Source organism: Simochromis diagramma, unplaced genomic scaffold, assembly GCF_900408965.1.
Source record: "Simochromis diagramma unplaced genomic scaffold, fSimDia1.1 OVJJ01000107.1, whole genome shotgun sequence".
NCBI classification, from domain to species: domain Eukaryota; kingdom Metazoa; phylum Chordata; class Actinopteri; order Cichliformes; family Cichlidae; genus Simochromis; species Simochromis diagramma.
The window spans coordinates 552,969-580,399 of NW_024387209.1; the positions used below are offsets into that span (position 1 = coordinate 552,969).

General features: G+C 43.5%; 1 protein-coding gene across 1 annotated transcript in view; it reads left to right on the forward strand.

Moving 5' to 3' along the window:
- The window catches only part of LOC120746144 (BCL-6 corepressor-like), a 76,016-nt gene that overhangs the window by 11,651 nt on the left and 36,934 nt on the right, over nt 1-27,431 (forward strand). Inside the window, exons 2-4 of the mRNA XM_040051440.1 lie at nt 9,550-9,629; nt 14,059-17,661; nt 24,771-25,029. Coding sequence (XP_039907374.1) covers nt 9,627-9,629; nt 14,059-17,661; nt 24,771-25,029 — 3,865 coding nt within the window. The 5' untranslated portion in view covers nt 9,550-9,626. The remainder of the gene's footprint in view (nt 1-9,549; nt 9,630-14,058; nt 17,662-24,770; nt 25,030-27,431) is intronic.

Genomic DNA, 27,431 nt, shown 5'->3' on the forward strand with positions numbered 1-27,431 from the left:
AACGATCTGGTCTGGCACATGAAAAAAAACGATTTTTAATATGTTTACCAGAAAAAAATATGAAAACTTGTTAGTTGGCTTATTGTAGCCTATGTGAGTTTACTGTGCGTTTTGATGTTTTAGTATTTCAACATTTATAGACTAGTCACAGAGTTTTATTGGAAGATATTATACAGTTTATTTTACTTTAGAGTCTGTGACGTAGCCTGATCTTCAGTAAATGGTTACAAGAAATTCATGTGACACTACGACCTTACAGAGAGGGGATGCTGGCTAATTTGGATGTCCAGTGAAATTATTGAAGATCATCTCTTGCCTGAGAAGGCTTAAAGACGTCACAATGCTGCTGTCCCAATTGAGATATGGAAAATAATACATAGATAAGAGATGACAAAGAAAAACAATTAGTATTTTTGTTAAAAACAGCTTTTTTATACTGTGAAAAGTAAATCAGACTCTTATGTTTTTATGCACAAACTCAAAATACAGATCTAAAAAACATGAAAGAAAACTTTCTTCCTCTTCTGAGAATTTGGCTCAAATTGTGCCAATAAATTTCCCAGTGAGCAGATCCAGCTGTGTTGGTAACACTTGACGTAATGCTTTCCCAGGCTAACATGAATGCTAATGCCAAGTCTGAAGCAGCCACGATGTCCTCACTTTGACGGTTTTTGTACTGCAATGTGTGGACACAAGCATACAAAGACTTGAACATACACACTCAAACGCACGTGTGCACACACAGACACACACACACAGCTGTCCTTCAGCGGTCTGGAGATAAGAGCCGTTATTGAAATCCCAGCTCCCTAACAGCCATCAATTACTCTGTGTGTGTGTGTGCGAGTGTGTGTGTGGCAGCTCGTCAGGCAGCTCTGTGCGTGTCTGCCGAGCAGTGCTGATACGTTTTCTCTCTCCGCTGGATTATGAGTTCCTCGGGAAAAGAGGCGACGTGCCTTATCAGTCCTCCGGCTGGGCGATAAAACACGGGCGCGCACACACAGATGTCGAGCCTCGTTATGTGGCTGCAGACAGAGAACGGTGTGTGTGTCTGCGAGTGTGTGTGCTTCACTGTCAGCGCAACTGAAATGAAGCCCAAACCGTGCACCAGACTACACTGACTTTCTCTAACTCGTTACATTTTTTAACCTTTTATGAGTGAAAGTAAAATCATAAGGTGCAGGTGGGCTCACATTATTCAGCAGACTTTTGTGCAACACTTCAGCTGCATTAACACAGCTTGCAGCTGTTTTGCAACCTTGACACCTTTACACCTTCACTCTTCAGCACAACCTGAACTCTTATAATTTCTTTCAGTAGTCTTCAGGAATAGTTCTCCAGGCTTCTTGAAGGACAATAAAAGCTCTTCTTTGGATGTTTCTGCCTTTTGTTCTGTTCTCTGTCAGCATGATCCCACACTGTTTCAACAATGTTGAGGTCTGGGCTCTGGGGACGCCAATCCATGACTGATAGGGTTCCATTGTATGTTTTTCTATCTAGGTATGTTTTTTACTTCATTAACAGTGTGTTTGGGATTATTGTCATGCTGAAAAATGAATGAAGCTATTGCTAATCAGATGCTTTCCAAATTAAATTGCACTGTGGTTGAAAATCTCACTGTACTTTTCTGTGTTCATAATTCAGCAATTTTAACAAAGCTCCTGAACACCACTGGCTGAAATGCAGCCCCAAACCATGACAGAGCCTTCACCATGTTTTACAGATGGCTGTAGACACTGTTGGACCTCTTCTGTACATACTGATGATGATTTGATCCTGAAAAAAATCACTCTATCAGACCTGTTACCACTGTGTGACGGAGGTGTGGTCCCTGGCGTAGCTGCAGGGGAGGGGTGGAGCAGTGAGCCACAGGTGGTGGCGATTGTGTCATGAGTGTTTTCCTTCTGTGTGTCTATATAGTGACGGCAGAGTCGAGCGGGAGGCAGGCTGGACCGGGACAAGCTGTCACGGCGCATTGTTATTATAAATAAAAACGTGATCGTGAGCAAAAACGGTGTGTGTGTGTGTGTGTGTGTGTGTCGCATACATCACACACTGATTTTAAATCCCGTTCTTGTATAATTTGGCATACCTCAGCCCTTTCTCCCAATTTCCCTTTCTTAAGAATGGCTTCTTTCCTTCCACTGAAACCATTCTTCCCTCAAATTTTTGTAAGTACTCGCTGCACACCATGCTGAGATATCCCAAGCTTTCAGCTAATACACAGGTGTCAAACTCCAGGCCTCAAGGGCCAGTGTCCTGCAGGTTTTAGATGTGTCCTTGATCCAACACAGCTGATTTAATTGGCTAAATTACCTCCTCAACATGTCTGGAAGTTCTTCAGAGGCCTGGTAACGAACTAATCATGTGATTCAGGTGTGTTGACCCAGGGTGATATCTATCCCAGTGTGGGATGTCTGACTCCTGCGATGCGTCGCCCGCTCAGCCTGTGCAGTTGTTGGCGCAGATGCTGGCAGATTTGACGACGATGTGCCGGGACCAGGCCGTGGCCCAGCGGGAACATCTGATGAAGCTCCAGGAACATTCAGACCACCAGACCAAGGTCCTGGAGCAACTGGTCGGGGCTGCTGCGTCGCCAACGTCGCCGCCTCTGTCGGTGGCGATGCACAGGATGGGGGGCGGTGACGATCCCCAGGTCTTTTTGGAGGCGTTCCGTGCGACGGCGGAGGCGTGCCGGTGGCCGCGAGCGAAGTGGGCCCCACGGCTGATCCCACTGCTGTCAGGGGAGGCTCAAACGGCAGCCCTGGGCCTGCCGCCAGCCTGGGAGCCGGCCGAGGGGGAGACGGCGGGCCCTTCAAGGGAGGACCTGCCAGCTCTGGAAATTACCCCCATGGGAGATTTCCCACTGGAACAGTCTCGAGACGACACCTTATGCTCAGCCTTCCACCAAGTGATTGAGATTGATGGTCACGTGGTGCGCCCTGAAGCTGCGCGGACCTACCCACGTTTCGTGTTATTGAAAGATAGGTTATATCGAGTGAGTCGTGACGCTCGCACGGAGGAGACGCACACCCAGTTGTTGGTGCCACGTGGCCACCTGGAAAATTATTTCCCGGCGGCTCATTATAACCCCATGGCAGGGCATATGGGATATGACAAAACTCTGAAGCGAATAATGGCCCGATTTTATTGGCCCGGCATCCGTGCGGATGTGCGCCACTGATGTGTGTCCTGCCCGGAATGCCAACTTGTTAATCAGCTGGCCATTCCAAAAGCGCCTTTGCGCCTGCTCCCTCTAATGTAGGTCCTGTTTTGGCATGGACCTCATCGGGCCATTTCCCCGGAGTGCACGCGGTTATCGCTTTGTACTAGTTCTGGTGGATTATGCAATGAAATACCTGGAAGCAGTGCCACTGCGAACCATCTCTGTGAAGAGCGTGGCGCAGGCCCTGTTTCAGGTCATCTCCCAAGTCGGTATCCCGAAAGAGATACTGACTGACCAGGGCACGTCGTTCATGTCTCGCACACTGTGTGAACTGTATGACTTGTTGGGCATTAAATCTATTCGGACCAGCGTCTACCACCCTCAGACTGACGGGCTGGTGGAGCGACTGAATAAGACTTTAAAGTCCATAATTCGAAAGTTCATTCACGAGGATGAACGCAATTGGGATCGTTGGTTAGACCCTCTGTTATACAGTGGGGCAAAAAAGTATTTAGTCAGCCACCGATTGTGCAAGTTCCCCCACCTAAAATGATGACAGAGGTCAGTAATTTGCACCAGAGGTACACTTCAACTGTGAGAGACAGAATGTGAAAAAAAAATCCATGAATTCACATGGTAGGATTTGTAAAGAATTTATTTGTAAATTAGGGTGGAAAATAAGTATTTGGTCAATAACAAAAATACAACTCAATACTTTGTAACATAACCTTTGTTGGCAATAACAGAGGTCAAACGTTTACTATAGGTCTTTACCAGGTTTGCACACACAGTAGCTGGTATTTTGGCCCATTCCTCCATGCAGATCTTCTCGAGAGCAGTGATGTTTTGGGGCTGTCGCCGAGCAACACGGACTTTCAACTCCCGCCACAGATTTTCTATGGGGTTGAGGTCTGGAGACTGGCTAGGCCACTCCAGGACTTTCAAATGCTTCTTACGGAGCCACTCCTTTGTTGCCCGGGCGGTGTGTTTTGGATCATTGTCATGTTGGAAGACCCAGCCTCGTTTCATCTTCAAAGTTCTCACTGATGGAAGGAGGTTTTGGCTCAAAATCTCATGATACATGGCCCCATTCATTCTGTCCTTAACACGGATCAGTCGTCCTGTCCCCTTGGCAGAAAAACAGCCCCATAGCATGATGTTTCCACCCCCATGCTTCACAGTAGGTATGGTGTTCTTGGGATGCAACTCAGTATTCTTCTTCCTCCAAACACGATGAGTTGAGTTCATACCAAAAAGTTCTACTTTGGTTTCATCTGACCACATGACATTCTCCCAATCCTCTGCTGTATCATCCATGTGCTCTCTGGCAAACTTCAGACGGGCCTGGACATGCACTGGCTTCAGCAGCGGAACACGTCTGGCACTGCGGGATTTGATTCCCTGCCGTTGTAGTGTGTTACTGATGGTGACCTTTGTTACTTTGGTCCCAGCTCTCTGCAGGTCATTCACCAGGTCCCCCCGTGTGGTTCTGGGATCTTTGCTCACCGTTCTCATGATCATTTTGACCCCACGGGATGAGATCTTGCGTGGAGCCCCAGATCGAGGGAGATTATCAGTGGTCTTGTATGTCTTCCATTTTCTGATGATTGCTCCCACAGTTGATTTTTTCACACCAAGCTGCTTGCCTATTGTAGATTCACTCTTCCCAGTCTGGTGCAGGTCTACAATACTTTTCCTGGTGTCCTTCGAAAGCTCTTTGGTCTTGGCCATGGCGGAGTTTGGAGTCTGACTGTTTGAGGCTGTGGATAGGTGTCTTTTATACAGATGATGAGTTCAAACAGGTGCCATTCATACAGGTAACAAGTGGGGGACAGAAAAGCTTCTTACAGAAGACGTTACAGGTCTGTGAGAGCCAGAGATTTTCCTTGTTTGAGGTGACCAAATACTTATTTTCCACCCTAATTTACGAATAAATTCTTTACAAATCCTACCATGTGAATTCATGGATTTTTTTTTCACATTCTGTCTCTCACAGTTGAAGTGTACCTCTGGTGCAAATTACTGACCTCTGTCATCATTTTAAGTGGGGGAACTTGCACAATCGGTGGCTGACTAAATACTTTTTTGCCCCACTGTATGCAGTGCAGGAGGTGCCTTAGGCCTCCACGGGATTTTCTCCCTTTGAACTGCTGTTCGACAGGAAGCCACGTGGGGTGCTCGACCTAATTAAAGAAAGCTGGGAGGATGGTCTGAGCCCCGCAAAAAACGAGATTAAGTACGTGTTGGACCTGAGAGCGAAACTCCACACTTTGGGGAGGTTATCACGAGAGAATTTGCTCCAGGCTCAGCAGCATCAGCAGCGCCTGTATAACAGAGGGGCTAGACTCAGGCAATTTTCACCGGGAGACAGAGTGCTTGTATTACTCCCTTCTTCTAGCTCAAAGTTACTCGCCAAATGGCAAGGTCCCTTTGTGGTCACACGGCGAGTGGGGGACGTTGACTATGAGGTCGCACGGTTGGACAGGGGAGGGGCCACGCAGATTTATCACCTCAACCTCCTGAAAGCATGGAGGGAGGCTGAGTCTGCTTATCTGGTGAGCCTGGTTAAGGGGAGAGATGAGTTGGGGCTGGAGGTGCCAAATTCTATCATTCCCGCCTCCCTCCATTTTGATGACCATCTCACACAGGCCCAGAGAGTGGATGTTGCCGCGTTGCAACAGCACTTTGCGGACGTGTTCTCCCCCCTGCCCAGCCGAACGTCTCTCATTGAGCGTCATTTTGAAACACAGCCTGGCGTGACGGTGCGTTCACGGCCCTAAAGGCTCCCTGAACACAAAAGGCAAATCGTTCAGAGGGAATTGGCCGAAATGCTGAAGATGGGAGTAATAGAAGAGTCACACAGTGCCTGGTGTAGCCCCATCGTTCTCATGGTGAAGAATGATGGGTCTATACGGTTCTGTGTCGACTATTGCAAAGTGAATGAGGTGTCACTGTTTAATGCTTATCCCATGCACCGGTTAGGCAGGGCCCATTTTTTCACGACACTGGATTTAACCAAGGGCTACTGGCAGATTCCCTTGTCTGCAGAGTCCAAGGAGAAAATGGCCTTCTCCACTCCATACGGTTTGTACCAGTTCATCATGCTTCCATTCGGCTTGTTTGGAGCCCCAGCCACCTTTCAGCGCCTCATGGACCGGGTGCTGCGTCCACACGCTGCGTATGCTGCCGCCTACTTGGATGACGTGATCATCCATAGTGACACCTGGGCGGAGCATGTGCAGCGGGTGGCCGCGGTACTGGAGTCCCTGAGGCAGGTGGGGCTCACGGCCAACCCGAAGAAGTGTGCGGTTGGACGGAGGGTGGTTCAGTATTTGAGGTGCCACTTGGGGGGCGGGCACAGGTAGAGAAAACGGCGGCTCTAGCATCCTGCCCGCGCCCCAAGACGAAAAAGGAGGTGAGACGATTCCTGGGGCTGGCGGGTTACTACCGCCGTTTCGTGCCGGGGTTTGCGGAGCTGACCAGCCCCTTGACTGATCTCACCCGCAAGGGTGCTCTGGATCTGGTCCAGTGGACGGGGCCGTGCCAGGCAGTGTTTGTGCAGGTGAAGAAAGCTCTCTGTGGAGAGCCGCTGCTCCACACTCCTGACTTTTCCCTCCTTTTTGTTCTGCAGACTGATGCCTCGAACAGAGGGCTGGGGGCCGTTTTGTCCCAGTAGGTGCGGGGGGTCGACCGGCCCGTGCTCTACATTAGCTGGAAGCTGTCCGAGCGGGAGAGGCGGTACAGCACTGTGGAGGAGTGCTTGGCTATATGGTGGGCAGTCGACTCCCTTCGCTATTACCTCCTGGGGCGCTCATTCACCCCCTGCTCGGACCATGCCCCGCTGCAGTGGCTCCACCGCATGAAGGATGCCAACGCCCGGATCACCCGGTGGTATCTGGCTTTACAGCCCTTTAAGTTCAAGGTGGTTCATAGGCCAGGGCGCAGATGGGTGTGGAAGATTTCCTCTCTCGCTCGCGGGGGGTAGGTTTGGCCGGACGGCTCCCCAGCCTCAGTCGGGTGGTGGGGGTGTGTGGCGGAGGTGTGGTCCCTGGCGTAGCTGCAGGAGAGGGGTGGAGCGGTGAGCTCAGGGGGGTGGTACCGGGAGGCAGGTGAGCCACAGGTGGTGGCGATTGTGTCATGAGTGTTTTCCTTCTGTGTGTCTATATAGTGACAGCAAAGTCGAGCGGGAGGCGGGCTGGACCGGGACAAGCTGTCACGGTGCATTGTTATTATAAATAAAAACGTGATCGTGAGCAAAAACGGTGTGTGTGTGTCTGTGTGTGTGTGTGTCGCATACATCACACACTGATTTTAAATCCAGTTCTTGTATAATTTGGCATACCTCAGCCCTTTCTTCCAATTTCCCTTTCTTAAGAATGGCTTCTTTCCTTCCACTGAAACCATTCTTCCCTCAAATTTTTGTAAGTACTCGCTGCACACCATGCTGAGATAACAAGCTTTCAGCTAATACACAGGTGTCAAACTCCAGGCCTCAAGGGCCAGTGTCCTGCAGGTTTTAGATGTGTCCTTGATCCAACACAGCTGATTTAAATGGCTAAATTACCTCCTCAACATGTCTGGAAGTTCTTCAGAGGCCTGGTAACGAACTAATCATGTGATTCAGGTGTGTTGACCCAGGGTGATATCTAAAACCTGCAGGACACCGGCCCTCGAGGCCTGGAGTTGGCCACCCCTGAACTAATAGTTCTTTGGGAATCAACTTGTTAGTGCAGAAACGCTATTTTATCTCTATCAGACTGTTGTTTTTGGCATTTTACAGAATTCAGCTTCTAACAAGATTCAATGTTTCAGCCATTCAAGAAATTGGAAGAAATTATGTGCTTTTGTGACATGCTGCTACTAACCCAGAGACACAATTTAAGATGTGTGTGTTATGTGTTGACACACTTTTTTTTGCTTGAATGATTCATAGGTCAGTGTTAAGTGGGTAAACAAACAAAAAACACCCCTCTGAAAATGGCCAGGTACAAGGACTGGACTGAAAAGAAGTGAAAAAAACAGCCAATAAAAAACTTGGAGGATTGAAGGCTGTCTCAACACTCTGCACAGCACTGTAGCTCAGATGCATAAAAAAAATCTATTGACATTATTGTAGAATTTGGAACATTTGTCTTTTTATCAGAAAGTCACGTCTCTGACAGAGGTTTTCCCCTCTTTCCCCAACAACTATGTTGTTGTGGTCCCCAGGTCTGCCTTCAGTAAGGGAGCGGGTCCTGACTGTTGTTTATGCCTATGCACCAAACAACAGTTCAACGTACCCAGCCTTCTTAGAGTCACTGGGTGGAGTGCTGGAGAGTGCTTCATCTACGGACTCTATTGTTCTGCTGGGGGACTTCAACTCTCACATGGGCATTGATGGTTATACCTTGAGGGTTGTGAATGAAAGGAACGGCCTGTCTGATCTGTACCCCTATTGGTGTTCTGTTATTGAACTTCTGTTCTAACCACAGCTTATCCATAATGAAGGTATTCATAAGTCCAATTGGCACCTGTACCCACATCGGATCGATGACTGATTTTGTAATCATATCATCACACCTGCAGCCATATTTCTTGGATACGTGGGTAAAGAGAGGTGCTGAGCTGTCAACAGCTCACCACCTGGTGTTTTACTCAACATTTTGGTTCTCAGATCTTCTTCAGGTCAACTTGTGTATGAGTGTAACTGATTGACCTCATTTAAAGTTTTAATACTGAAGAACTTTCAGTGAAATCTGACATGGACATGGACAAAAGTCTGATGTGAATAGAAAGAAAAATGCATAGTTAAACCAGATGTTCCAGTACATTTTAAGCTTCCCATACAAGTGAAATGCTACTGACTTTTTTCACAACCCTCCAAACACCTGTGCTCACTTTATCAAAGTATCGTCTTCTCAGACCTTCATTAGGTTTGCTTTTGTACGACAGTAGCTGGAATGCTTCCAAACTTTATGTGAAGTTCTTACTTGAAAAGAAGGCAACAACTCCTGCCTGTTTGAACTCGTGTTTTTCAGGCATGTGAACAAATTGCACAGCACTACAGATGATATTTCTTGCTATTCACACATTAAATGCCCATGACAATCTCTGGAGTTTTTATATTTAATGCAATTCTATGAATTCACTGATCTTTTAGTTCATCAGCTTAATTAAAACACAAAGGTTAAAATTTGTGTGTAGTGTGTGTAAAAGTGTGTACAACAAATCAAACAGAGTCTGTTTTCTGAAGTATCCCTGCTCTGGTTAAAAAGAAAGAAAGAAATGTAGTGAAAATGTCAAAGGAAATGATTTGTGTTACACAGTGAGACCTTTTTCTTTGCAGAAACCTCATGTGGTTTCAGTCTGACCTGTTCTCATGTGGTTTTTCTCTCCATCTGCAGACATGGTGGGCTGAGCGGCGTCCTCGAGGCAGACGGCTCCGTCTGAAGCAGAAACCAGCGGAAGGCAGGCCCGCAGCATGGTAAGGTTAAAGTTCAATTTCAAGTTTATTTTCCTCTGAGCTGTCAGAGCTTTACCTAGAGACTGAACTTAAGTTATAATCACTCCATGCAGAATGAAGTTGAAATGATGATGAAACTTTTTCAACTTAATGTAAGATTTTTAGAGAAAGTCTGAGTTTGGTATTTACGATACAGGAGTCGGGAAACATAAATGAAAATGTTGGATAAGCAACAAAGATCGACCGGTCGATTGTTGTTCCCCTAGACAGCTACTGTAGCCAATATTTCCAAGAGTTTTTCGTGACATGAAATAGCAGTCTAAGCCATGACCTCAGTGGTTTCAGAGTAACTGTTTGGCAGTTACTCTTTAGAAGCTAATTATTTGTTGAGCTGAATTTTCAAGGAAGTGACCACAATTACCAAAGTAAAACATCAAAAAACAAGAACAACGGTTGGTGATTTTAGATATAATTAACAAAACCAAAAATTGCATATTTTCCCTCACACCTGAAAGGCTGATTGCATATTGTCTTCACCACACCGGTGGGCAATGGGGATGGCCAGCTTTGTGACCACAATAAGTCAAGTATAATTTTTAAATTGATGCCATAGATGCAGCTACTAAAAATATCGGTGACTTTGACCTCAACTTTAAATTTGAGGTTACAAGTTTTGAAAATCTTGTGAATGCAGTAACTCTCTCAGAGAAAGATCTGAACTAGGATTTATACCATAAAAGCTTCTAGGTGAGGGGCAACACTGAAGAGAATTAAATCAGCAATTTGATTTAATTAAATCATATGTCCTTCCTAAATGAGGAAGGACATATGATATTAAATAATCAGGCTGCATGCCCTGGGGTAGCTTGTTTGCTTCTAAATTTGGACATGTGAATCAAGATTCCTTAATTGTGGCGTTGCTTTGTTGTTGTTTGTTGGTATATATCTGTTGGTGTCTGCGTACATCTCAACACTGTAGCACAACACAGCAACAAGCAAATAGGTGCCGTTTAGAGTGCGTTTAGAAAAAACAGCAAACCTTATTGGCAGAATGGTCCAAAGTTTGGGCACTACAACCTCAAGTGTGTTCACTAGGGGTGGGCGGTATAAACGGTATACGGTAGAAACAATATGAATTTGGCCAACGATAGAGATTTTGACTATACTGCTCTACCACAATAGCACATGTTGATGGTGTCATCAAGCTGCACCTGTTTTGACCGAAAGCATCACAGCGGCTGCAAGCATGAAGAGGAGGAGACGGTGCTCATAAAGAAGACCGGTGCGACGCCGGTCATATGCACCTGGTTTGGGTCTAAGCAGTTGGATGTTAAGCAGAAAAATATTATCTGCAAATTATGCCTGGCGACAGTAATAGCGAAGAGACGAAGCACGTTTTGGAATATGAGGAAAGCCAAAAACTGCGCTTCCTCCACTTTCATACCATTGATTCATTAATGTTGAATTCTCTCGCAGCTGCTCTATTCCCATGTTGTTGCAGTATATTAATACTAGCCTCATATTGTGGATGGATTTACTCAGTTGTTCTCCTGACTGAAGTTTAGTTAGTTTACAGCATCTTGCCATGTAATTGCATTTGTCCCTAATCATCAGGAACTCTCCCGTTAACTTTCATTGAGTGGAAAAAAGTTAACATTCATCCTCCAGCGTCACTGTGTTTATGTTATGCTAACATAGCTGTGTTGCTAGCAATCACGTAGCACATCATTATATACCAGCTAGCCCAACATCAGTAACCCTAAAAAAGTCACTGCTGTTTAGTTTTCTGTCTTCATTTATATTGGAAGTGATAGCAGAGCTGTACGTTTTAAATATAGCGACAAAGTCGCTAAGTTGGCAACACTGCGCGAGGCTCCTGACTACGGTAGCTGTAATGCTCCAACAATCCATCAAGCGGTGCAGTGTCGTAGCTTACCAAAGTCGTAGTAAAACATTTTTGACAGATTTTTGAGTGCCGTGTACCACATAAAATCACACACATAAAATTTCAGGTCAGTAAGCACAACCAGAATTCATACATAAGGCACACCAGATTATAAGGCACACTGTCAATTTTTGAGAAAATTGAAGGATTTTAAGTGCGCCATTTAGTGCAGAAAATATGGTATACAGCAGCAGTCCCCAACCTTTTTTGCGCCACGGACCGGTTTATGCCCGACAATATTTTCACGGACCGGCCTTTAAGGTGTTGCGGATAAATACAACAAAATAAAACTAGTACCGGTACCAAATAAAAGAAGATTTATTCATAACACACGTGAAAAGACCCAGGAAAACCGAGTTAACGATAAAATCGATAACAAAATAACGCTGAAAACCGATAAAAACCCTGAAAACTATACATTTCACACCTGAGCCTCAACTCTCACGGCCCGGTACCAAACGACTCACGGACCGTACCGGTCCGAGGCCCGGGGGTTGGGGACCGCTGGTATACAGAATTTATCGCAATATATATCGTTACCGCACATGCTTCAAATTATACCGCAATTTGGATTGTAGGCCATATCGCCCAGCCCTAGTGTTCACCTCTGGATTTAAAATAAGAACCTGGGACAGTTAAAAGACCCTGGTCAGGTGACTTGAGAGCTCAGCCATATAAGCAGGAGCCTGGGCATATAGAGCTTTTTATGTTAATAATAGAATTTTAAGATGGATTATTTTAAATTTATTTTTTATTTTAAATTTTAGTGGAAGCCAAAGAGAAGCAAGAATAGAGGTTATGCCCAAGCACCACCTAATTTTTGCATCATTTCTTGGCCAACTGAAGAGAAAGGCTTGAGAAAGACATGAGCTATAGTGAGCTATATTAATCAAGCCAGGAGAAAATTAAAATGCCAAATATCTAAAATAACTAAAATATCCAAATTATTGAATGAAATTGGTCAGATAAAAATGAAAACCATTTAGAACTGTGACATTCTTGCCAACCCAATTCTGTAATCTGTTACAGATTACATTAAATTGCTTCAAATGAGCCTAAAATGGAACTAAGCAACTAAAATGGAATATTATATTCTTATGCCCTCAGATAAAAGTAAATATATCATTAGTGATTTTCAGGTACGCTGTTTCAATGTTGTGGCTTCATCGGTTCGAGATTGGAATCTATCAAAGAAACTGTTTCCCTCAATCAGCTGAAGGAGAAGATGAGCAACAACTTTCACAAGGATTTTTGAAATTAATGGCAATTTGGAAATAGATCTGTTGTCGTCTAACTATAATAAATAAATGCCTGATTTATCTGGTTTAATTTTTGTTCCGAGCTGCTTTCTAACCCTGATTTTCCTTTAGCTACACTTTTCAGTCTCTACCATTCTCCTTTCTCGGTGCCTTAAAAAACAGAGCGAGTGAAGGATCTCTGCCTCCTCCTTCTCATCTCAGGCGGCAACCCAGCTGTCTGGATAATTTCCTAATGGCCCTGCGGCTGATAGCCAATCAGAGATGGTTCACCACGCCGTGTGACAGGAAATTCAATTAGGCTGCTTTTTTTCTTTCAATATTGCGCTCCCTGACTCTCTCTCTTTTTCTGCCATGCTTTCCCTTTGTCTCTTGCCCTCTCTTTGTTTATAGCATTTCCTCTTTTCCCCCTCTCTCTCTGGCTCTTCTCTCTCACCCCCTGCCTCCTCTCTTTTTTTCATCTCTCTGTTTCCTGGATCTGCCGAGAGAGAGAGTGAAAGAGTAGCTCCGGGCGTCGTATGTCATCCAGGAATACTAAAATAAATAAATAAAAGGAAAGAGTGCTCTTATTTTTCTCCATGACAGGAAAATGAAATCACAGGCTTTATGTCTTGCAGTTGAGATCCCCTAAATAGACAAAATTCTTTTTTCCTCTCTTCATTCCCGTTTGTCCTTGAAGTGCGAATTTAACCATGTGGTGCTTAACCATATATTTCAGAGTATGTACTGTACTAAAGGGAGAATCGCCTGCACTGCAGAGCCCACTAACATCCAGCTGACAGTGTGGGATACTTAGTCTAAAGAGCTCAGCAAAAGTCATATATGTAATTTCATGTCACAAAATGTCATATCATAAAATATAACCATTAAATGCACTGCGGAATCTCATATTGCAAAATGTCATATCATGAAAAGTTGGATCACAAAATTTCATCACAAAATATTGTATCAACTTAATGCTTCACAGTGTGCTGCATCACATTGCAAAATGTCGTATGAAGAAATGGATCGCAAAATATTATAAGATAAAATTTCAAAAACTGTTTCCTGACTCAAATATAAAGATTTGCTATTATTCTTAGCATTTTCTGTATCAATCTGAGAATCAGAAAGGTTGTTGCCTTTTTTGTGCATGAAAGTTTTTCTGACTTTCTGTTAGTCAGAATTAATGATTATTGTAGAAAACAGTTCTTGAGGATTTTACAAAAGAATACAGTTATTCATTATTTTCTCTTACTCTCTGTTACAGGTGGATGCCAGTGCAGCTCGCAGGATGAACCCGTTAGCTGCCCTTAGTATTGACCGCAATGCTCTGGTGGGGGAAAACCTTCGCCCCCATGGAGGAATTTTTTATCCTGGCATCCATCCTCTGTCTTCTGAAAAACCCCAGGAGCCTGGTACCTCACTGCCACTTGGCTATGATCTCCTGTATAAACCAGATGTATCCCTGCTTGAAGGCCAGAAATCTGCAAATGGATATGTTGGACTGTATAAAAGCCCAGCACCAGGACTGCAGAAACCTTTACTTGTTCCTGCTGCAGCAGGTGATGGCTTGGGCTTGGACCGCAGAGTAGGATCCAGTGACAAACAGCCAGAGCTGGGTTTGAATGGTACCAGTAGCTTTCTTAGACTACCTTGGATCAGCCCCTATACCGATGCTACAATGTACCCCTTCCTGGACATGGCATACAAGGCCTCATTCCTGTCTCAGCAGCCACCCTTCATCCACCAACAGCTGGCATATCAATCTTTGTGTGCCTCCAGGCTTGGGAACAGCACGCCTGGAGAGGAGAGACTTTTCTACCTGCCTCCTTATTTACCGGCCCATATCTCTTCTCCACTAGGCCCTCCAATAAGGATTTCTACAGCCACCCCAGCTTCTACAGTACTTTCACCATTACCCCACTGCCAGGACAAGACATTGCAGGGCATTGGTTCTCAGGTACATCAAGAACCCTCTGCCTTCAGCACCAGTCCTCAGATTCATCAGGAAACCCAAGCTCACGCTGTTCACCATACAGAGCGACAACATGAGAGTAGCAGCAGCAGTGGTGGAAAGTCCACTCAGACCACTTCTACCAAAAATACTCTCAGCAAAACTACTGGTGGAAACAGTAGCACCCATGTTTCCAGCTCAGCTGGTACTGATGCCTTAGAGTCATCCCCAGTTACCCTTCCTTCTTCCTCACTTCCAACACCCCACCATCTCAGCAACAGTTCTGCAGAACTCCAAAAGTCCCTTAGCAGAAGCACTTCCTTATCCTCAACCTCAATTTCAGTGTGTCACCCTTTTTACATGAGCTCTGAGCACTCCTCCCCTATACACTCAGGCAGCAGTAAAACCAAAGATGTCACCTCTGACTGCAGTAATAAAGAAAAGTGTATATCACCTGCAAAGACATCACTCGACAGAGTAGGACCTCATAAGGCTGCCAAAAACCCCAGAGAAAAACCTTTGGATTTGTCTGCTAAAGAGATGGAAGGTTTTCCAAGTGGATTCCCAACCAGATTAGAGGCCCTGTCCAAGTTGGGGTATGTGCCACCATCTCATTACAAGCTGTTAACTAGTCAAGACCAACAGCTCAAAGAGAGTTTAACCCGTCCTGTTAGCACATCAGCTAAGACTTCAGATCATCCCGAAATGATCAGCACTGCAGGCCCCAGCTGGGCTACTCCAGGTCCTTCCTCTGCTGTCATCTCTGACCACAGCAGAGGCTCTCAGTCTATGAAAAACCGAAGTGTGGACAATACTGTTCACCAACAGCACCCTTCTGGCTCACCTGGCTCTAAGAGAGTTGAGTTAGCCAGTATTTCCAGTACTGTCTCAGGAGGGCAACCTTCTGCAGCATCTCCTTCTTTAAATGCCAAAGTTGGGTGGCCACAAGTCCCACCTACTGACTCTGACAAAGTCCCTCCAAACAGCAAAGGGGAAACTCACTCTGGAAAACAAATCTTAACTTCTGCTAAGCCAGAGGTTAAAGAGAGCCAGACTAAGCATCAGCAGCCATTTCGTTTAGAAAATGGAAATGGCTCCAGCCAGATGTATAGTGATTCCTATCTTCCTCCTGGTTTAGGTTATACTAATCGCTATGTCCCGTACTCAGTTGCAGAAAATATATCCATGCAGCGACTGTCAATAGCAAGTAAAGGACATGTGTACCCGCATCCACTATTACTCGGTAGCAGCAGCTTTTACTCATCTAACATTCCACCAAGACACGGCCTCCCATATGGAGTTCATTCATATCCAAATTCCCAAGAGATTACCTCAACTACAGTATCAAATTATTCAAGTCTTACAAGCAAAGAACAGCTGGAGATCAGGTCCAAGAGCCAGGATAAACTCTGGACTTTAGAAAAGCCAGATGTTGACAGCTCTCGCACACGTGACAATGAGAAAGACAAGTCCAAGGCCTCAGGTAAAGGCCTGTCTGCCATAAGAGATGATATAGTTTGCATTGACCTGGTGCATGATGAGGCAGAAGATGATTTTTCCACCAGTAATTGTGGCTCCACGTCTACCAGAACAGAAGATTTCTCCAAACATGTACAAATCAAAGAAACAGAGCCAGGGCCTCCAAAAGGCATCCTTTCAACTCAAGGTACAGAGCAGAGACTAGGTTCACTATCCCACACTTCTCATCACACCTCTTCCTCACCTCCTCCTACTGGTCAGGATAGCACAGTGGAAATCCCAGAGGAGGAGGAGGAAGAAGCAATTAGTCCATTCCCAGATATCCCAGAGGAGGAGACAATGCGATGTGCCCGAACGTCTCCACAGCAGTTTTCTAGAAAATGTAAAACTGGAGCCTCTGCTGGTTCTGGGAATCAAACGTTGAATGCTACTGGTGGTGGGAAAAGTGTTACAAGTGAGGTTAGATCAGAAGTTTCAAGCAGTAAAAATATTCAACCTCAGCAAAGCCCTTGCAGAAACGTAAGCTCTTTGGTTCCTGGAAGCAGAGAAAATAGTTCTAGTGATTGTACTAGTTCCAACAACAGCATGGGAGTAGTCTGTACAATGAACCCAAAGAGCTCAGCTCACCATGGCAGCACTCAATCAGAAAGTCCCGTTTACAGCAGTATGGGACAGAGTAGTAGAGACTTCAGTCCTCAGGTTCCAGCATGCAGAAGTTTTAATTCCAGGCCATCACCTGGAAGAGCCCAACTATATGCCAACAGCAACCCAAGAGGCCCCTCATCATGTAACGGAAATGCAAACAGTCCAAATTTTAGAAATTTTGTTGGGCCATGCTGCAGAAATCTGACTGTGAGGGCACCAACTTTTGAACCGAAGCTTTTCAGCAGCCCAACTCGTGAAAATGTTAACTCTATGCCTACAAGCTACAGGAGCAACAGCCCTCATGGTGAAAACTGCAATGCAGTACAATCAAATGCTAATCCCAGAGCTCCTGCATTTGGAAAGTTTAGTAGTCAGAGTTATGGAAGATCCCTCTCTAAGAGCCAGCCTTCTGGAAATTACCAAACAGCCGGTGCAAGCAGCAACCTCAGGGTTCCCACATATGGAAATAGTTTTATCCAGGGCCCAACCTGTCAACACCTTTCACCAACCAGTGATGGTCTGAACACGATGCCAGTGGATCCGATGCTGGAGCTGTTAGTTAACAAAGACCTTTCCTCTACTATTAGCTGTGGAAATGAGAAGGAGTTCAACATGCAAGACTGCGTGGATCCCTTGGCAGATGAAGAGGATGGTCACAGCAAATCCCGTGTCTCTGGCCTCACCAAACGCATTGCCAATTCATCTGGCTACGTGGGAGACCGATTCAAATGTGTGACCACAGAGCTTTACGCTGACTCGAGCAAGCTGAGCAGAGAACAGAGAGCACTTCAGGTAAGGCATCATGTCCTCATCCCTTCGTTATTCAATGATGGTATGGTGAGACCGAGAGAGCAAATCAGATTTTCTCTGGTGGTCTGGTGTGCTATGATTACACCACTGCTGCCTCTTTGAGTTTGTTTTCTGATATTGATTTTTCAGCTTACTGTTCATTAAGGTAATTTAAGTCACACTCACTGAAAGGAAACAGACTCCCCATTCACTGTGGTCCAATTCCACAGTGGGAAGCTTCTTGTAAACATGGAAAAAGTATTTTAAACCAGGGTTGCTTTTTAAAAAATGACATTATCTAATAAAGTCCTGGAGCAGGGAAATGCACAGGAGACTGAGAATATTTACCAAATAATAAGTTGTGCCTGAAAGAAGGTCATTTCAGTAATTTCTTGTGCAGTTATAACATTATGATAGCCTAAAAAATTGAGATTTCCTTAGCTGGATGATTGAGCATGCATCAAAAAGCTTTATCATAGGTTTTTATGAACATTCATATGTGGCTAAGTTCCTTTGCCATTTTGGCTAAAATATGGTTGGAATGCAGCTTTTAACTCAACTGTTGTGGTGTTTCTCGGTTTTATTAAGAAATTAAACATGAACATATGTGTCAGTTTTGCCTGCTGATGCGCAGCCAAGGAGATATTTGTAGGAGGAAGCAGGAATTGGTTTTCTCTGAGGATGCGGTCCCTCACTAGCTTCCCACCTACAAATTATCTTTGGAAGTTGCAGGAGGAGTAAAAAGAGAATGCTGTGATTGTTATGGCTTCTACGTAGGAGGAGTGAATCTCAGCATATGCTGCAGAGCGCTGGTCTTTAAATTACGGTTTTGATTTATCAACTGATTGTTCAATAAGAAAAAAACAAAAACAAAACAACCACAGCATAGCGTCAGCAGTTTTAAATTATTGTGGAAGTGGTGGACAGTTAAGGACATGAACATTCAGATAGAATCACCGTTTGCAGGTGTCTGAACAACTAAAACCCTCCGACTGATTCTAAAGTTCATTTTCATTGTTGGTTGTTTCTTTTGCTTTCATGCACAGTCAAGTCACTTAAACCTTGTTTATACAGGACCCAATGTACAAAAACTGAATGTAAATATGGGCTTATATGAGGGGGCTAATGAGTGAAAAATATTTTGAATTTGAATTAATTCAATGATGTGGCAGTAAAAGAGGAGGTAAGTAAAACAGAAACAGTAAAATGTTGCTTTAAAAAGCAATTATAAGCCACAACCTTAAAGTTAGCCTCAGCTGGTGGATTTTTGGTCTGCATTTAAAGAAATCAGCACTTTCAGCTGCGCTCACAGGGCCAGAGTCTACTGTTAATGCTTCTGTTTTTTTATTGTTAACCCTGATCATAGAGTGTTCAGATCTAATCCAACCATACAAAGAAAAACAACCTAGAATGTCAACAACAGACTTAGCAGACATAATATGGGATTTTAACCGTAAATCGGGAGAGGAGGTTTGTTTGAATCTGCAGTGAAGAGTGGTCGGGTATGAGGAGGTATTTAGGAGGAGAGTGGCTGCCTTCTCCTCCTCTCTTTTTCTTTTCTGCCTGCTGATATTTGGGGTCGAGCTGAGGTCGAGTTAGGATAACTCAGCGGCTCTGTGGCTCCAGGCGACTGTTAACCTGATGGTTTTTCACCAAACTGTGAAGGAAACAGTGGAAGGAAGGAAGGAAGGAAGAAGTCTCTTTTGCGTTTTTTCTTCCTTTCTGTCTCTATTTTTATATGTTTATCTTGGCTTTTTCTATTTTTTCTCTTCATCTTTCTCTCTGAACATCATTTTTGCTTTCTTTGTTCCTCCTTCACCTCCTCCTCTTCATCCTCCTCTCAGTAGATGGAAGAGGATGAATTCATTGTTTTGTTTTGGGGTTTTTTCCTAAGAAGTCCTCATCTTCATCCTGCAGTCCCAGATTAGCTTTCACTTCTTTAAAGTTTTTGTTATTTTTTTTTTTTATTTACTGATGGAAGCTGCTAAATGAATAATGAAGTACATTTCCAGACAGGCAGCTTTAGAAAGCCTATACTTTACATTACAGCTGATGTAACGCTATTGAATTATTTGGGACGCAAAATAAAATATTAGCTGTCTAAAATAACGTGATTAATATTTCTATAATTAATATGTTAGTTTTCAGATATATATCCACATTCAGGCAAATAGATAGTGAGACGAAAGGTTGAGCCCAAAAAGCACCACACTTCTGTTAAATCTATTCGTTGTTGTTTTAGATCTCTTTCTAGACATTTGTATCTTTTGTGGTTGTTTTGTATCTTTTTATGGACATTTTCCATCTTCTATCTTTTTCATCTTTCTGGATCTCTTGAATGTCTTTTTTTATCATCTGCTTGTAGCCACTTTGTATCTTGTTACAGTCATTTTTCCATCTTTTCTTTGTGGCTACTTTCTAACTCTTTCTGTTATGGCCGTTATACCGTCTTATGGTCATTTTCTTTTTGTGGTCCTTTTTATCTCTTTCTGTTCATTTTCTGTATCTTTGTAGTACTTTTTCATCTTTGTTGTCATTTTATATGTCCTTATGGTAATTCTGCCTTTCTTTTGCATAAGTTTTTTGTGGTCAATTTGCCTAAATTTGTCATCATTTGACGTCTCTTTGTTTTATGGTCATTTTTTGCCTTTTTGTGGTCCTTTTTTATCTCTGTGTTTTATCTCTCTTCATCTTTGTTGTCATTTTATATCTATTTACAGTCATTTTGCCTTTCAATTTCTTGTTTTTTTTATCTCTTTGTGATCATTTTGCATCGCTTTCTGATCATTTTCTGTTTATTTCATTTTGTGCCATTTTCTGGTCTTTTTTTATTTCTTTATGGTCATTTTTAACTTATTTTTATTCATTTTGTGTCACTTTTTGTTCCATTCTTCATCAATTACAGTGTTGAGTTTAGCATTAAACCAACAGCTCCACAAGGATAAACAACAACTTCAGGGTCTTGTGTTTTCAGTAAAATTCTATTAACTTTTTTTTTTTTTTACTTTTTTTTTTCAGGTGACACTTGAAGCCCAGGCACCAGATAAACTAATTACACAATATTACATTTAGCCATTACTGTTGCACATGCAGGTTTATTGTTGCACTGATTCTTCATGTTGGGCTCCATGTTTTCATGTGTTTTCTGGGTGATTCCTGTCCATCTGTTTATTCCCTGTACAAAGCTGTTTGCTCAGTCAATCGTGGCTCCTGAAGGAGGGTACCGGCTCAAATTAACTCACATTTTTGCTCCTACGCCCCTGGGTGCTCTCAGCTCTGGGCGGCAGCGTTGGATGGATTTGTAGATCGTTTCACGGGCCATTAATTTTTAAAATGGGTTTGCGGTCAGGGCAGAGTGAGGTGAGTGACTAATACCAGGATGTCAGGCAGCGGATCAGGGGAGCAGGCACCAATGGTTAGTAAGGGCATAACAAGCCTGTAAAACCAGCTTTCAGAAATGAGTGTGGTGCATCTTGGGATGTAAGCTGTAAACATGCATCTTCTTCTTTAGGATCATAACAAAATGTCTTTCAGACATGATTGGAGGTTTCTTGATTTGTTTCTGGTATCTTAGTTCAGGTAACAGAGCAGAACAGGAGTGGCAAATATTTAAATTCTGAAAGAAAATATCACGTGCTGGTGGCTACAGAATATCCTAAACAAGAGCATCTGAAAAGACATCGGTAACAGTGAATGGGGAGAGGCAGGCGATGGTAAAATACTTAAGGAGTATAAAGCGATTTTTGAGATGAGCACTGCAAGAACGCTTGCCAATGGTTAGAATTTAAGTAATAAAATAAGCCGAGGTCTTTTTTTATTATTAAAATGGCCATGAAACTGTCTTTAAAAGAATCTCAAATGACAAATTGCTGTTAAGCACAGAAAAAAACAACAACTATTAATGCCATTAATAACTCTTTAAAGGCAATAAAAACTTTACATTACGGAGGTTTATGTAATAATCAGTAAATAAGAAAATCTGATCATGTAAAGAAAATAACATTTGGAGTTAAGTACTCACACAGCAGGCTCAGCAGATGCTGAAGCACATAGAGTGCAGAGCTTGCCAACTTTCTGAAGAGTCAGTTGCTACAGACCTCCAAACTTCATGTGACCTTCAGATTCGCTCAAGAACAATGGCAGAGACCTTCATGGAATGGGTTTCCAAGTGGATGCAGTGGTGTAAAACACACTCCCACTGGACTCTAGAGCATTGGAAAAGTGTTCTCTAGCGTGACAAATCAAATGGTCTAGAAATCTAATGGATGAGTCTGGGTTTGGTGGTTGCTAAGAGAACAGTACTTGTGTGACTGCATTGAAATAGAAAACGACCAAAACTGAGTCAAGCTGCATCGAATCAAGCCAAGTAGGTATTTTTGCCAGGATTTCAGTGTTTTTTCAAAGTCCTTATTCTGTATTTTGCGGTGACTCAAATAAAATTCTGTCACACAATACGCAGGGACAAAAATTTTGGTGACCATTAAGTTACGTACAGGTGACGTTAAACAAGCCCAAGTGGAGACAGACATATACATAAATACCAACCCTGAACTATGATTTTATTAAACAGAACTGTTAATCCATAGTTCAAATGAATGAATGAACTGATTTTAAAATCCTTAAATTCAAAATCATTGCGCTGAGTTTGAAAGCGTTAGAGGTGAAAGAGGTTAGATAAAGTTAAAAAAAAATGAAAAGAGATGAACATGCTGAAAGGAGTTGAGGTGTAAATGCTAAAAGTTTCAAGCAAACTGTGATCCCGGTTGAACTGAAAAAAACAATCTGACAGATTGTGAGGAGAAGAACTGAGGGACTTTGTTGTGTTTGAAGCTTCCTGAAAGGAATCAAAGTGTGAGTGTACTTTAATTGGTCATAAATGATTGGTCACTAACAGCATATGCAGTTATTTTACAGAAATGCATTAAATTTGCTGCCTTTGGTTGATCGTTTGAAGGAAAGAAAGATTCTCCAAAATATGATGCTGTTTTCTGGACTTCATCCCAGCAGCACCTGTTCACTGTTTGTTTGGAGCAGCTTCACATATTTCTCTGCGTTTGTCTGTTGCAATGCCAGCAGGGAGTATTTTTTATCTTTCAAAGCAGCAGAGTCGGGGGGTCACAGAGCGACTTCTGAGTGTTTAGGATTTGTGGTGTGTTTGTGTTCTGAGGCAGTGAAATCATGAAGCTTCTCGAGGCTCCAGCTGCCACAGAGAAACAGAGGTGAGTACCTCTGGCTGACAGCTGCCGCCGCCTGTGAGGATCACTGAAAGTCCGGAGTTAGAGGTCAAGAAGGGAAGGTGATGGCGACCAAATGCTGATTCTTTTTTAGGGACCAATCCTACAAATATTGACTGAAAGAGGTCAAATACCAAATGTAAACAGGATCCAGTTCAAAAGCAGAAGCTCTTCTTCCTGAGAGCTGGAAGGTGACCCAAAATCTAAAAAGATTAAGATTTGTCAAATAAACAAACCTCTAACCTCTAGCGGGCTCATTATGTTACCTGAAAATTACTTGCGTATATTTCTATGCCAAGATGGACTCTGAATGACAGTACAGAATAATCTGCATGTATTATATACTAGCCCTTTATATATCTCCTCAGTTCACACTCCGTATTAGGGTCCTGTGTCTTAAAGCCCTCATTAAAAGTTCACTTTCTTCTGATTGGCTAGCTCATGGAAGTCTGCCTGGGAGCAGCACCGAGTGCTTGTTAGCTGGTCAATATTGAAAGTACCACAGCTTTGGGTTCATAGGGATCACTTTTATCCTTAGTTACCTCATTTGAAACTCCTGAAATGTTTACATTTAATGATATGTATTACTGAAAACAAGGAAAACAGATCAAACCTGTGCTGTACTGGTTGTTTGGTTTTGTATATTCACATGGAAACAAAACAGTAACGCTGCATGACTCCAGTTTTGATGGGCCTAAACCCCCGTCCACACAGGGTTTCAGTCTGGTTGCCTAGGTAACCCTCTAGTATTTACTACCCAGTCATATATTGGCGGTATCCTTAGCACTTATTGGTAGTCGCTTTAATTGTGTAACTTAATGAACAGTTTAACTCTAGACCAATCCAACGCCAGCAAATGTTTTCTTCATTATCACAAAAAGTCAGTAAATGTCATGGACTTTCTTACATCTCTGGTTGCCATGTTGCTTCACCGTGTGTGGATGATGCTTTACATTAAAAGCCCAGGGTTCTAAAAACTCAGGTATCAACTCAGTATGTACTGGATAAACTCCATGTAAAAGATTCTTTATGAGTCTACTTTTTAAAGCATCAACCCTACTATATGTTTACTTTGTTGTCCTGTTGGTTTTCTGAAGCCAGAAATGACCATCTTTGGACGAGAAGGTCAAGTTGTAATTTTTCTCCTCATATCAGGTGGTTTGCTTTGCAAGCTGCATCTACAGTCCGTATGGAAGCATCACACAAACACACAAACACAGATACCTTCAAATTAGTGTGAGGTAAAATCAAAAACTGGAGCTCAGTGTTCTTCTCTGTTAGTACAGTTAACCACACAGCGGCCACATCATTGGTTAGATAGTCCAGAGGTCCAATTCAAGGACTCCAGATAGCTGAGCAGCTAGAGCCACCTGTGTCGCCACCCACCTGTCAGTCAAAGAGGCCACGTCCCTAAGAATGCAAACTTTGAGTACAGTCTTTGGAAAGGAGAACATTAGCTACAGAGACCAACACAGTCGTTGTATCAAGCTGTAAACAAGTTTATTTCATAAATGTGGACATTTAACATTTTTATCTCCAGACTTTGCTGCTTGATCAATCTCAAAATTTTTAACTGGTCCTCTATCCTTCATTTTTTATTGAGCTCACTTGTTTTTTGTTTTTTTGTGTGTTTGTTTGTTTCATTGAATAAGCTGCTGTCTGTTGGCTAAATCAATTAGAATAAGTGGACTAATTAATGTACTGATCCATCCAGCTTTAGGAGTGCTGGTTGGTTTCTGGGGAAATAATACATTTAAGATGTGTAATGAAGGTCAAGAGGGTCCAAACGCCTCCAGGCTAAAGCAACATGTTGACACTTAGTCGTGTTTCAGGCTCGACCGACGCAAACTCTCATATGTGCTTTTCTGTTTTTCTCAGCGTGCCATGCTTCGCTTCTCCGAGCTGGAGCTGAAAGAGAAAGAGGGAGACAGAGGAGGAGGAGGAGGAGAAGGAGATGAAGAAGAAGTGGAGAAGGAGCTGGCAGAAGGCCAGCAGGGAGAAGAAGAAGAAAAAGAGGAGGAGGAGGGGGAGAAGAAGACAGATGAGGCGGGTTGGGAACGCTGCCAGCAGAGTGAAGGGAGGCGAGGAGGGGGAGGAGGAAGAACTCCCACTGCAGCCGCTGCCGAGGCTCCAAGAGGTAAGAGGATTTCCTGAGAGTTCTGCAGGATGACGCACACACATGCACACGCACACAGACACATGCACACATCACAGACCCACAAAGACATGAAAACACACGCCTTTTTTTTTCCAGTTGATCTCACTCGCTTGAAGTCGCTCAATTTCTTTGTCTCTTTCTCTCCTTTTTGTGCTCTCTCTCCATCTGTGTGTGTGTGTCTGTTTGTGTGTGTGTGTATCTCACATACACGCACACATTTGAACTCTGGGTGCACTTCTCTCCTTTTAAACTGAGCGAACCGCTGCCCTCATTTTCTCTAGAAAGCCAAGCGTGCCCGTTCAGTCGCACACGCAAACCATCAGCGGTTTCTCTTCCACATTTTTAAAAGTAAAAGTTTTAAGCGCAGAGTCCCAATTTGTTTTGTTTCACGCTCGGTTCACGCTGCTAAAAACAAAAAAAGTTCCAACACGCTATTTCAGGATCATTCAGTAGGTGTTTTTAGGTGGTCGGTTTTGGCTCGTTTCAATGAGTTTTTCAAACTAACCAAACAAGTCTGACTGTGATGATTCACTTTAAGTCATTTTTAACTTGCATTTCTTGCAGTCACAGCTCCACAGGCTGAAATCTTAGACATTTTAAGGTTCAGTTGTGTTACTCATGGCTGGATTCTTATGTTTAACCTGCTGTCAGTTTGGTTTTTTTGCTTCAGATTGAGTCATTCTTGGGTATATAGCAGTTTATTTTGTTTGCAGTGTAAAATTACAATTTTTAGTTCTGTGTTAAAGCTACACTGTAGATACGTTGTAACCACACGCCCCTCTGAAACCCTACAACATATCCTAAAGTGTGTCTTTGTAACTACACACTGCGCTGGTGCAGGCTCTGACTATTGTGGTTGACCTGACCAGTGCTGTAGATTCCTCGGTGTTGCTGGTCTTTGATGTTCTGGTGGGATTTGAAGATCTTCTGGACCACGACTTCTGCTAGACACGTACAATGTATCCTTCCTACACAACTGGGCACACCAGGCCTCTCCAGCATCCTCCTCCACCGTTGTTACTTGATGCAAAGCATCACCAGGTTGCAATCGGCTGTCAGCTCTTCTCCTGTCTTCATCCGAGGGGCCCAGCCATGCAAAGCCAATTATTCTATTACAGTATTGACTATTGATGTGCAGCCAAAGGTGTCTTGGTGCCATGTGTATTGAATAACACTCGTATGTGTCACGGCTGGCGGGGTGAGCCGTGTGGTGTAGGAGAAAAAGGACCCAAAATGCAGGCAGTGGACTGGTGATGAGAGTGATGTTTTATTTACAGAAGTGGAGCGACCGAACAGGCAGTGAGAAAAGACGAATGACTGAAAAAACCTAGACTGGGAAAACTAAATGACAAACCTAAGCATGAAACGGGGGCTGAAAATGCAGAGAGACGCAGTTACACTGAGAAACACAGATGATCCGACGATGAACAGAAGCCAACACACACTATAAATACACACTAGGTAATGAGGAGATGACATGCAGGGGTGGACACAGCTGACACTAATGGACATGATGAGAAGCAGACCTACAAAGTAAAACCGGAAACACACAGACTGTTTTACAACAAAAACGCAGGGACCTGAATGGAGCACAGAGGGGAAACACAGGTAGGGATAATAAACACGACAACCAACCCAAAGAATTAATACAGAATCAGAATAAACACCAAACACAAGATGAAACCAAAAGGAAACACAAAACGCTGGGTCAACGACCCAGGATCATGACAGTGTGCATGAACACCGTGTTTGTTTTGCACATCTGTAGTTAGCACAGAAGACCACTCATGTTCAGATCAGGCAGGCTGTTTCTCCAAATCTAACCCCTCCAGGTTTCACCATTATCACCTATTGTGCGCTCTCCAGCACCCAACCCAAGAACTGTGTAAAGGTTCAGGTACTCCTAACTGTTGCTTGACACACAAGTGAAACAATAGTCAGAGCTTGTTCCCTGACCCGCATAGGGAATAAAGGTGAACCTGCCCTTTGTAGCTGCTTCTCAGCCTTGGAAATCCCCTCTCCATTCCCTCTCTAGGAGATTGGTTTCAGAACCAGTGTAACATGTTGAGGTGACCCCCACTATATCCAGCCAGTATCTCTCGATCTGTCACACAAGTTCAGGCTCATGCTTCTACAGAGCAAATAAATAAAAGACCGGTGAACATCTATACACTGTTGTGCTTTTACTGCCTTACTGCATTTTCAGTTTTGCTGGCTTTGTCAGAAAGGTGATACAGTTGTGCTTTTATGGCTTTATAGGCAATGTGGGATTACATTTTAGGATTAGGAGAAGCCTCCTTTATAAATATATCTGACTTTGTGACTGTGCAATAATCATTTCCTTGAATGCAAACATTTTCCATTTGAATTATAGTGTTGCC